Here is a 12,603-nt window from a genome sequence, read left to right on the forward strand (position 1 = left end):
ATTTTCATCCTATCAGTAATTTTGGGATGATAATGTGGGGCTACTTTGCCGAAGTGCCATAACAATTATTGAGAAAAATATAGAGGATTTGAATATTTAGAGAAATTCTAAGTGCTGTTACTATGAAATAGTCTTAATGATGAGAAATACTACAATGTTTGCTTAGATATTTCTCTAATTTGCAACTCTGGTATATAAACATACCAAGCTGTCACATTGAATCAGATAATTTGTTTGATTTCTTCGACTAGTAGCAGCTAACAGTTTGAGCCAATCCACTTTTCCATCAGAGATCATTTTAATTAGAAATGCCAGTGATTGCTGAATGATAGAGCTTTGTCCCCACCCCAATAGAATGAAAACCTTGGAGCCTGTTAAATAGAATTGCTGTGATTCTGAAAAATCCAGAAAACCTCCATAGTTAGCATATTGAGGTGCATCTGTCTTTTAAAACTCAGTTAATCATTTGGCTGTTGGTTGTTCAAACAATTAATTTGAATTAAGATTGGAGTGCTAGGCCAATTGGCCAGACAGATGTCATCTCATTGACTAGCTGTCATTTGACTATTGTCAAACAACCTGTTTGGTTAAGATGGTATACTTTGAGTACAGTGATGGTGCTAATGGATTTCCTAGCTTTGATCAGTAAAATTATGACTAATCCTTATTTATTTTTGTATACTTTCAGCTTGCAAATGTCCTTGAGATAGACCTGTCATTAGTGAAGGTAAGCCTGTACTGGTCATTTAAAGACTTGGGGGAAGGGCATGTTTGTTCCTCTCTTTCAAAATTGTTAAAGCAAATTCCTGATGTGTGAATGTTGTCTTCCCTTCAGAATGCCGTTTCCATGTACTGTCGGTTAGGTTTTGCTCATAAAAAGGGCCAAGTTATCAATCTGGATAATCTTCATCCATCGTGGCGTAATGTCCCATCTATAAATAGGCTGAAGTAAGTACATGGGCAAATTCTTTCCTTAAAGGTGGACAACATTTGGAAAGTTACATATTAAATGTATAATCCTGTGCGCACTAACCTCTATGTAAATACCATTGAATCCAGAGGCACTTCTGGCTCATTAATAGAGCTAGGCTAAAAGGTTAACACTCACTCTGTTAAAGACAAATCTATCTTGAATATTTTCATTTACATTCCATATTATAATAATACACTGAAGTAAAAATAGCCTCACAAAACACATGTATGCCGTTCACTTTAATCACACTTAATAAAACATGTCTGCATTGAAAGCTGTAGTCAAATAATGTACTGAGCCAGTTAATTAAAGTTTCAGAATCATGGGCATAATCTAGAGGAAAAGAGGGGAAAATCTATAAAGCCTAGGATCTGTTACCTAAATCAGACTAGTTTTGTTAGGATTATGGAGACATGTGTCATTATACCGTATTCTGACATACAGAGCACTTCTGCATATTATTGTTGTGTATGTTATTTGGATCAGCTGCTAGAGAACAGCAGTAGAACTACGTTGTTGTTTCCCTCTTTTCCTAGTTGTAGGTTTGCTTTCAAAGAAATGTCTGGTTGGGAAAGAGAGTGCTAGACTAGGTAAATCCTTTTGGTCCTATGGCACATAGCATTTCTTACATCTCTTATTCCATTGTCAGAACTACTTTGGACCCGCAGAAGATGCTGTTATCCTGGGACAGTGGGGAAAGTAGGAGTCCTGTGCAGGAGGCTGGATCATCGGCAACAGATACAGACACAAACAGTCAGGATGACCAGGGTGAGCAGTAGAGAGCATCCCTCGCAAGTTAAGCAAATTACTGCATTCCTCCTTGTCGTCCGGTAGATCAATGCCATGAGATTGTGTGGTATGCATTGTAAGGTTTAAATCTAGTCTATCTGTTACAATTATCATTCAAAAATCAACTTGTAAGATTTTCCCTCCCCAGTGTTTTTTCCTTGCAGAGTTACCACAGTTTTCCAGTTCTCCATAATTTGTCTGGCTCTAGATCTGCAGGTCCTTCTGGGACATTGAGAGGTATATTCTAGCAGCATTTTCTCCTGACATTTGCCTGCATCTGTGGCTGGCCTCTTCAGAAGATCTTCTTTGTCTGGCATCTTCCTTTGAAAATTCCAGCCACCATTGCAGGCAAAACGTCAGGAAAAAATGCTGCTAGAACAGTCATGCAGTCAAGTAACCACACAACACCCCAGTGATTCCGGCCATGAAAGCTTTTGACAATACAATTAAAATTACATTTAAAACTCACCATCCCTCCAATATCCCACCCACACAAGTTTGTGTATTGATTCGCTCTTTGGTAGGTATCAAATATATAAACATGGATTTTTTTCTTTTCTCTTCTTCATAGGTGATACTGCCAGCATAAGCAGCTTGAGTTTGTCTAGCGGACACACGAAGCGCATAGCTTTCTTGTTTGATTCAACCCTTACTGCATTTTTAATGATGGGGAACCTCTCACCAGTAAGTCAAGTTGTTTAGCTTATAAAAATTTCAAAATCATTTAAAATAATCCTTAGTTTTGGGCAGGAAATGATGTTTGTAATAGAAATGTTTAGATATACCCAGTGTTTAAAGCAAACTTGCAATATTATTATTTTGAGTAATTATGTATAAAACGGGGTGTATTGCTGTCTGTATTCCTAATTCTTAATGATGAATACTAGATAGATGAACAAGGATGAATAACTAAACAACACCATCTTGCCTTCTTTACATACAGAATTTAAAAAGTCATGCCGTCACCATGTTTGAAGTTGGAAAACTGTCAGATGAGTCACTGGATAGTTTTCTTGTGGAGCTTGAAAAGGTAAAAGTAGGTTGGTCAGTATGGTTCATGTATGCATCCTATATAGTTTTGCTTTTCCACAGCACATGTACTTTTACAATAGTATCTTGCACTATTGGCGTCATAAGTTGTGATTCATAAAATCCAAAGAGCAATAACTTTCAGTATGTTGTCTCACAAGTTGGATATATTTTCCTTACCCTGATGCAACTTGATTAAAGCTCCAAGAACCCTAATAAAAACCTTTCATCATATGGATGCAGCTTCCAGGCCACATACTGACTGTCTCACATTAAGGTGGGCGAGTTATAGCCACCAGGTCCATTTTTTGTGACTGCCAGAGTTTAAAAATATTTTTAATTTAAAAATTCCCTCCAGATAATATGGGTGGCACATTTTTGTTCCCCGAGAGGCCTTTTTTAAAACAGGAAGGCCTCTCCTAGGCTTAAAATGGCCCAGCAGCAGAAAACGTCATGTTGCTAAGAGCGTTTTAGGCAAAAACAAACACATTGTGGGGTTGTAGCCTTCTAAGGTTTCCTAGAGGGCTATTTTTGCCATTCTGTTAATTATTGTAAGTTGTTATTTTATGTTACAGTAGAGTCTCGCTTATCCAACGTGAATGGGCCGGCAGAACATTGGATAAGCGAATATGTTGGATAATAAGGAGAGATTAAGGAAAAGCATATTAAACATCAAATTAGGTTATGATTTTACAAATTAAGCACCAAAACATCTTGTTATACAACAAATTTTACAGAAAAAGTAGTTCAATACACTGTAATGCTATGTAGTAATTACTGTATTTACGAATTTAGCACCAAAATATCACAATGTATTGAAATCATTGACTACAAAAATGCGTTGGATAATCCAGAGCGTTGGATAGGCGAGTGTTGGATAAGTGAGACTCTACTGTATTTGGTGTTGTTCATTGATGTGGGCAAACCTTCATGTATTTTATATGTTCTTTATTGCACTTTTGTTACCATGTAAACCACTCCAAGTCCCTTCTTGGGAGATAGTGGCAGGATATAAATAAAGTTGTTGTTGTTGTTGTTATTAACCTCCCCCAGTCACCCACTAAAGGCTAAAACCATTTTATTCAGGCAGCTTTTAAAAATGATGGTTTTTAAGATCAAGTCTTCAAATGACTTGTTGTGGGGTCCTGTGGTTTTTAATTTTCAATATGTTTTAATGGTTTTTAACTGGGATTTTTAAAATACTGTTTATATTTAATCTTATGTTAATGTTTGCTTATTTCTATATTTTACATTGTATGCTGATGCTTTTATGTTAAGCGGCTTTGAGTCTCCTACAGGAGAGATAAAGCAGGGTATTAATATTATTATTATTAACAACAACAACAACAACAACAGTAACACTCCCTTTGTTAAGGAAAACGCTGCGCTCCTCTTCCCCGCCTTTCCCCCCTTAGAAATCATGATGCAGTATTTCACCTTTTTCTGTATTCATCAGATTTTTAAAATAACTCTTTCGTTCCATTGTATCATGCAGACAGCAAAAATAATGCATGTATATAGACATTCTTAATTTTTTGTGCCTCTTGCCACTGGATATAGGTATATAAAATAGGTACAAAAATCAAACATTTACTAATAATAAATCAGCATGTGTATATATCTAGCTTATGATGAACTGCAATAATGCAGGCAGCATGGATATGAACTATGCTGGTTGTGAATTATGGGAATTGTGATCCAGCCGATTTGGATGGCATCAAGTTGGGAAAGACTGACCTAACAGCTTTCAGTTATTTTAAATACTGTTTACAATTCTTAAGCTATATTAATTCAAACACTAGAAATATGATACTGTTTATTACTTTGGCCAATTTTTTTTCTGTAGAGCTTTAAAACATCTGCAGTAACATAATTAATTCATTGGAATACTTTGTTATATCCTAATTCAATTTGCCATTCTCATAAACAGATTACAAAAAGTACACATTCCTGTCTCTCCTGTAGGTCCAGAGCACAGGGGAGGGTGAAGCACAAAGATACTTTGATCATGCTCTGACACTGCGAAACACAATACTCTTCCTGAGACACAACAAGGACCTGGTGGCTCAAGTTACTCAGCCTGAGCAGCCCAATAATGGTACAGTAAAAACATCTCCATTTTACTTGGAAGCTCTTTGCCTGTTTTTATGTGTTTGGTACTTCCTATTTTAACCTTTGCTAGCTTTGAAACAGAATTCCAAGCATATTTAATAAGTATAATGTTTGGGAGCAGAGATTTCATTGTCTTAGGCATCATATGGTCTAAAACAGGCATGAGCAAACTCCACCCCTCCAGGTGTTTTGGTCTTCAACTCCCACAATTCTTGACAGCCGGTAGTTTGTAAGGAATTGTGGATGCTGAAATCTGAAACACAAGGAGGGCCAAAGTTTGCCCATGCCTGGTCTAAAAGAAGTCACTTTTTTCAAACAAAATCGACTACATTGGTGTTTAGATCTAATGTTTGCAGATGAATTTATTGGAAAGAATGTCCCAAAGTATAGATGATACACATTAATTTAGTGTGCTGATTATGACCTATGAAACTCTATGTGGCTCAGATCAGAGCTATTTGGCAGATTGAATTTCCTTATAGGAACCAACTCAGGTTCTGAGATAATCAGGATAGGCCCTTCTCGTTGGCAACATCTAGAAATAATGCAATTTGACATTGCTTTAATTGCCATGGTTCAATGCCAACTACATCTCCCATATTTCCATAGCATTGAGTCATGGCAGACACAGTGAAGTCAAACTGCATTAATTCTACAGTGTAGATTGCATTCTTAGTCCACCACCACCGTTACTAACACAATGGGTGAAGGTGCAGAAGAGGACCTTTTCAGTGGCTGCCCCTAGATTCTGGAACACACAGTTTAACTTATTTTAGAATTATATTTCTAATTGAATTGTTTTACTCATTGACTTAGTTTAATTCTCTTTCAATTTTTACCTTTTATATGTTTTTAACTGCACCCTTTCTAAGTTGTTAGCCACTTTGTGTCCACTAAGGGTAAATAATAATAATAATAATAATAATAATAATAATAATAATACAACATTTGAAAATATATATGATATTTACATTCAGGTTTTCAGATTAAGTTCAAGGTGATTGCAAAAAAGTGATAAATATATAGATGCTTTGATATTTTTCTGTGAGATTGCACCATTCCCTTTACCCTTTATCCTAGAGGCAATATCTGCAAACCCCTCACCCCCATTGCATTTTGTGGGCAGGCAGGATCTGTTCAGATGTCTCTCAGTCCATTTTGGAACTACCTGCATATTACTTGTTCTTTGCTGCCAGCACCACCACCTCTTTCTCTCAATACCAGCGTAGATATATCAGTAATCCAAGCTGTCACTTAAAGTAAATTTTTTAAGATGATCAAGAGGCATTGCTTAATATGAGAGGCATGCCAAATTATTAATTGCAATGCCATAGGTGGGAAACAAACTAAAAGGGGAAATGCAGTGTCTTGAGTCAGCTCTGCCTCACATTTCAGTCCGGGGAAGAATATTTTGAAAGTACAAATAAAAGAAAGTAGATGCAAGATATCTGGGATTCCTTATTATCTTTGATCTTCTGAAAGGCTTGCTGAAACAACTAGGTGAACAAAAGGTCTGTTTACATCGCTTCCAGTCATACAACTCTTTGGTGGAAGAAAAATGTCCACTCAGTCCAAAAACCATCTCTACGTATTTATATTGTTATTATTGGAATTGCTTGAGCAGGTTCTTACAGGAGAAGGTTGTCTTTCAGGTGCCCTGGCCTCAAGCTCTTTAGTTGAGTGTCTTGAATTAAGGTCAGAATTCAATTGGGAGCCATTGAAGTTAGTATAAGATGTAATAGTCTGATTGGTCGGTATAGCTTTATTACACTCTTTGAACACAGCCCCGCTTAGAGCCATTTGCAATTTTCAAATAAGGGAAGGAATCAAGGCATGCTATATCTCTCTGACAAGATATAGCATTGCTCCTTTGTAAACCAGCAAGCTGAAGCTTTATTAAACACCAGGGAAGAGAGACCATCTAAATTTGTATTTTTCCCTCCATCTTTCCTGTGCCCCTTTCAGTTGTATATGTCCGTTCTCTATCTGTATTCCAAGTGGCTTTGACATTGTTGATGTAGGTTTCCCTTTGGATTTATTGCGCTGTGAGAGCTTGCTTGGCTTGGACCCTGCTACCTGCAGCCGGGTTTTGAACAAAAACTACACTCTTCTGGTTTCCATGGCACCTCTTACCAATGAAATCCGGCCCATCAGCAGCTGTACTCCCCAGGTGAGAAAGACCAAACATAGAATGGGGGGATTATTTCCATTCAGATCTACTATTTGTCAGTTTGAGATGACAACACCCTTATGTTCTATATTTTTGTCTTCCATCTGCCCTCACAAAAATATTTACTTTAAATCTTTTTGTTCCATCTTTCAGTAACAAAGCCTCAAAGGCTGTCCATAGCAGTCAGAACCAACACAACAACTTTAAACTACATCATGCCACTTTTATTTTAAAAAATCATTCAAAATAATGAACTGTCAACACAAAGATACTCTGAGATGATGCTGCCAAAACCTATTAATATTAGATAGCTCTAATGAATATGTTGAGAACATAGGAGACTAGACAGCCTATCTTCCAAAAAGGCATCGGAGAGTTTCAAACCAGATAGAAGTTGTAATGTTAGTTTAAGGGGAAATTGTATATTCCCTGCAAAATTGGTTCTGCTTCTATTACCTTGCTTCTCCATATCACCATTTCCTTCCACCCCATGATTTAAAAACAAACATCTTTACACATCAAAGGAACGTTGATGCCAAGATTTGTGTGCCTTTTTATTAGCCAAATAAAGACATTGCCACCACATGAATTCATGTATTACAATGATTCACCAGGAATTAAAGTACCCACACTTCCCAGATAACTCCATATATATCAACATTGAACATCTTCCTTGCTTTTTTGTTCATGACTTGCCAGCAGGGCAATGGAGTTGAAAGAATTAACTTTTGTGCTAGTAAATATGTTCAGAAGAGCACTGATGTGTTCATTCTTACTTCAGTGGAAGTTATTTCATTTGATGCTTTTCCTACTTTTTCCATAGCATATTGGGCCAGCCATTCCAGAAGTTAGCTCAGTATGGTTCAAGCTGTATATTTATCATATTACTGGTCAAGGACCTCCGTCCCTGTTGCTATCTAAAGGCACAAGACTTCGAAAACTTCCAGAGATCTTTCAGGTATGTGACCCACATTTGGAGAAAGTGAGAACCCTACATTATTGTACTGGTTTTACAGTACTAATTGCTCCTTCTGCCTTCGTATATGTATGAAATTGCCTAAAGAAAGCTGTTGGGCTGGAAATGCAAGGAATTCGAAATCTGAGGTAGAAGACCCTACATTTACCTCTGAGGCATTTGCAGATAATAAATAGGTATTATGACTCAAACTTTATTGAGCACAAGAAGCTATAATGCAGTAAATTCAGATGACTTTATAATAAGGGTTTACTATTTACCCTGATGGTGTGCCTCAGGCTATTATTTGATTTCATTCTTATGCTTCATAATTTTCTGAATCAATCTTTCAGAGGGCTATTGGATAATAAGGGTATAGATATATTGATAAGCAGAGGTATAGCAACTGGGGGTAAAGGGATTAGGGTATCCCCCAATTACAATAATTTAACTCTTTAGTTCAGTATTTTGTAATATCATTTCGATGTCCAAAGAAAAGACATGGTGTAGCCTGAACACTAACATTTCACATACTTAAAATTGTACATGTGCAAGGAAGCCTTTCCATTTATATATACTTTGTAGTACATCTGCAGCTGACTGAAAATTCATTCTTGACTTTGGCATGTGCTGACACTGTATACATTCAGCTCTTCATCAGAGAAAAGCAAATCAAGTAATTTTGACTTTCGAAAGTAAAATACCTGGAGAAATTTCAGTTATACAGGGTTTTAACAGGTTTGCACATTAGACTTGATGAATAGTTGAAGTCATATAATGTAATTGTGTAATTTAAATCAAGTTGGAATTTTGATATTTTCAGCTGTCCAGAACGTTAATTTAGCCTACAAGTCTTTTTGAAAAAGTTCAGTAAAAGCTGCACAATGTAAAGCGGAGATTGTTAGCTGAAGTGTATATTTAACTAGATCCTTGTTTCTGTATCCTAGGGTTATGACCGTTTATTAATAACATCTTGGGGCCATGATCCAGGAGTAGTCCCAACTTCAAATGTACTCACCATGTTGAACGATGCATTGACCCATTCGGCTGTTCTGATCCAGGTACGGGACATGGGGGGGTTCTGATAATTTTGTGACACAGAGTTTGCGGCAAGAAGGAGATATGTGTGGGCAATAAAACTAACATTCTTAATAGACAGGTTCCCTTTTCTGGTTGCAGTGTGTGTTATTTGGGTTGTGATCCTGTACTTGCTTATTTATCTGGAATTCCCATTGTACTCAGTAGAAAGGATGGCAGTCATGGCATCTTCAACATGTTCCACAGCTCATGATCCTCCTGGCAGTGGTTTTTTGTCTCATCTTAAAAGTTTAACGTGCCTTTGAAGCCTTGAGAGGGGTTTCAAAATTTTTCAAAATTAAGTTAACATTTTTATGACAAAATGAAAAGCTAGAGACTCCCAGAAGAATGTGGCTTCTATGCACTAACTCCTGTCTTTGTGTTTAGGGACACGGTGTTCATGGTATGGGGGAGACTGTCCACATGCCATTTCCATTTGATGAAACAGAACAGCAAGGAGGTAGCTATGCAATCCGAATTAGGATTCTTTTACTTGGATAGAATTTTTGCAACCTGAAAACATGTAATGCCCACAATAGTTAGAAGATAAGTGAAAAGTAACTAGACAGTTAGCAAGGTTCTCCTCCAAGGCTGAGGCAAATATCTCTCTTATCATCTGCTATTTCTTCCTTTTCTCACTGGAAATGAATTGTGGTTTTCTGCATGCAAAACACACCATGTGCCTTGCTTTGGCCTTTTCCTCCCTCATTTTTTCTGCCAGATTTGTACTTTGTCATGAAAACTCAGTACTCATAAACAAACATGACTTCTAAACAATAATTTTTGTCCATTGTTTCCAAAGAAATAATATAACCTAAACAAAATGAAAACATAAACTTAAGTCTGCAAAGCACAATAAACCCCTTAAATCAAAAATCAACATTGTTGTCAATTAACAATGAAGTCATCTTTTTTTAAAAAAACATTGCATTCTGCATCTTTATTTCTTAATGAAAAAAGTTAGTTTCTAGTTTCCTCTGCCACTGCAATGACTGTTTGACTTGTGGCTCTTGTTATTAATCTAATGTAAAGCAGCAATCTTTAATGTTTAGCTTTACTGTTAACCGTTTTATCATATCGGTGTTGTAATTTGATATTTTATTTTTTGGGATTGTGCCTAGATTTTTCTCGTCTCAACATGGGTGTTCATAAAGCACTGAAGATACTAAGGGAAAAGATGGATTTGCAGCATTTCTGCGGCTACATCACCATGTTGAACCCTTTCAGTCACCAAATAAACAGAAAGCCGAGTGATGCTTCTGATGGAAAAGGTGGGTCAATGATGAATCTGTGTGGCTTGACTGGGAATTTCTGGCATTTGAGCAGGGAAAGACAGCAGGAGTAAAGAAACTTGTGAGGCAAAATCCCAAAGGTCTTGTAATTTCAGTGTTTTCCCATAGTTTTCTGTGGTAGGGTAATCCCTTGTGCATAGAAATATCTCCGTATCTCTACCAAAGGAAACAATTGTTAATGGAGAAGCGGAGGCAATTTGTGGGGGGGGGGGGGGGGGCATCTTGAAGATAAAATGACGGCTACTCAATCATAGCTGGTATAATTTGTATGAATACTGATTTATTTTCCTTTAAGGTGAGCCAGAGCTGGCCCTGGGCTCAGATGTAAATGGAAGCACAGAATCATTCGAAATGGTCATTGAAGAGCCATCCATTGACAATGTGGCTAAACAAAGTCCAGAAGGTAATCTTTTAAAAATAGCCTGCATCTTATTTTTGGGTCAGAAGAATTGCCTTCACTGTTGTCGGTCCGATCTTACAGAAGGCTTATCTTTGAGCTACATCAGGGGTGTCAGAATCATTTTCATGGCGAGCCTTATGGTCGCCTTCAAAGGGCAGTGAATCCATGAACAGAGAATCTGTGGATACAGAGGGCCAACTATAATTATTTTTACATAGTGGTCAATGCTCTTTTGTTTTTACTCGGTTTGGATCCCCAGATGTTATTCTCCGTCGTGGCCCCCCGGCTTTGGAACTCGCTCCCTAGAGAGATCAGGCAGGCCCCTACCCTCCTCTCCTTCTGGAAGAGCCTAAAAACCTGGCTCTTCCAAAAGGCCTTTGATGATTAATTGTTGTGGGTTTGATTTATCTGCCCATTCTACAATAGCTCCATCGTTGATGCTTTGCCATTATTACATTGCACTTTATTGTCCATTTTAGCTGTGAAACTACCTCTCCCCATTTTGGAATATTCTGCACTTTGGCCTAGATCTGTGTATTAGTCTCTTGTTTTTAACATTTTATGCTGTATGTTGATTTTAATGACTGTTTTATTGATGCTGATGTTTTTATTGTTGGGATATTTGTTTTATTGTTTTGTTGTTGTTATTATATTGTTGTATCGGGCAAGGCCCCATGTAAGCTGCCCGAGTCCCTTCGGGGAGATGGGGCGGGGTATAAAAATAAAGTTGTTGTTGTTGTTGTTGTTGTTGTTGTTATTATTATTATTATTATTATGACAACTCTCATCACTTTTGATTATCCGCCCTGTAGACTGGGGATAATGGGAATTGCAGTCCAACAGCACTTGCAGCTCTGAGGTTGAGGAGAGGTTAAAGGACTTTTGTAGTTCAGCATCTGGAGGGCCACATAAAATGACACGGTGGACCCAATTCAGCCCATGGTTCTTGCATTTGACACATGTGGGCTACATAGGTAGTCCACACATGATGAACATATAAACTGAACCCTTATACATACATAGACTTGATGGTTAGAGTTTGGGGGTGGAGTGGGCTACAGAAAAAGGGAGGGTGATACTTCATACTAAAAAGATGCACAAGGCCAAAACTACTAATGACAGGAAATGAATATATTGCTAAGCTAAGTCTTGGCAAGGTTTTCTCTGCTTGAAATCATAGAACATGGAAACATACTTTTAGATAACCTACTTTTCATTTATAAGCAGCACAATTTTTTAAAGAAACCACTATTCTTTTGATTGCTTCACAAATGCTTCATTTTTCCTCATACAATGACAATTCTTTATTGGCGATGGACAAAACAATGAAGTATTGTTATAGGCTTGGTGTTCTTTGTATTTTATATTGAATGGGTTGGAAATATTAGAGGAGTTGGAAAGTGATAGGAGGGAATTATATTACACTACTGTCATGGACAGCAGTCCTTTGTTTGCTATTTTACTATTTAGAGATGTATCTTGAATTAGTACAGCTGTATGTTCATTTTCTGCACTTTCTAGTCATTACTCCATTTTGCACAGTGGCCCAGACCTCCGTTGCTGTGTTACAGAGTCAATCAAGTGGCTGCCATAATTTTAGGTTTTAATTCTATTGCATTGGTTTTATTGTGAGCTGCTTTGAGTATCTTTGTTAGAGAGAAAAAGCAGGATATAAATAATAATAATGTGTTATTTTTGTGGCCTTCCAGATGCTAGATTACAATTCCTATATTCCTTATCATTAGACATCATGACTAGAACTGATGTGAGTTGTGATCTGTTTTGTCAAAATAGTAGGGTTTGAAT

The 12,603-nt window shown here is 37.2% G+C and overlaps 1 protein-coding gene across 2 annotated transcripts in view; it reads left to right on the forward strand.

Annotated features, from left to right (window-relative positions):
* The window catches only part of fam91a1 (family with sequence similarity 91 member A1), a 35,071-nt gene that overhangs the window by 14,909 nt on the left and 7,559 nt on the right, over positions 1 to 12,603 (forward strand). For both annotated transcript variants that reach the window (XM_003219411.4, XM_062980048.1), the window contains exons 10-21: positions 689 to 727; positions 836 to 948; positions 1,623 to 1,741; positions 2,334 to 2,446; positions 2,706 to 2,792; positions 4,757 to 4,889; positions 6,925 to 7,073; positions 7,897 to 8,031; positions 8,976 to 9,089; positions 9,493 to 9,565; positions 10,227 to 10,376; positions 10,693 to 10,800. In XM_003219411.4, the coding sequence (XP_003219459.1) occupies positions 689 to 727; positions 836 to 948; positions 1,623 to 1,741; positions 2,334 to 2,446; positions 2,706 to 2,792; positions 4,757 to 4,889; positions 6,925 to 7,073; positions 7,897 to 8,031; positions 8,976 to 9,089; positions 9,493 to 9,565; positions 10,227 to 10,376; positions 10,693 to 10,800 (1,333 nt within the window). The remainder of the gene's footprint in view (positions 1 to 688; positions 728 to 835; positions 949 to 1,622; positions 1,742 to 2,333; positions 2,447 to 2,705; positions 2,793 to 4,756; positions 4,890 to 6,924; positions 7,074 to 7,896; positions 8,032 to 8,975; positions 9,090 to 9,492; positions 9,566 to 10,226; positions 10,377 to 10,692; positions 10,801 to 12,603) is intronic.

This window comes from Anolis carolinensis, chromosome 4 (assembly GCF_035594765.1).
Source record: "Anolis carolinensis isolate JA03-04 chromosome 4, rAnoCar3.1.pri, whole genome shotgun sequence".
Classification (NCBI taxonomy): domain Eukaryota; kingdom Metazoa; phylum Chordata; class Lepidosauria; order Squamata; family Dactyloidae; genus Anolis; species Anolis carolinensis.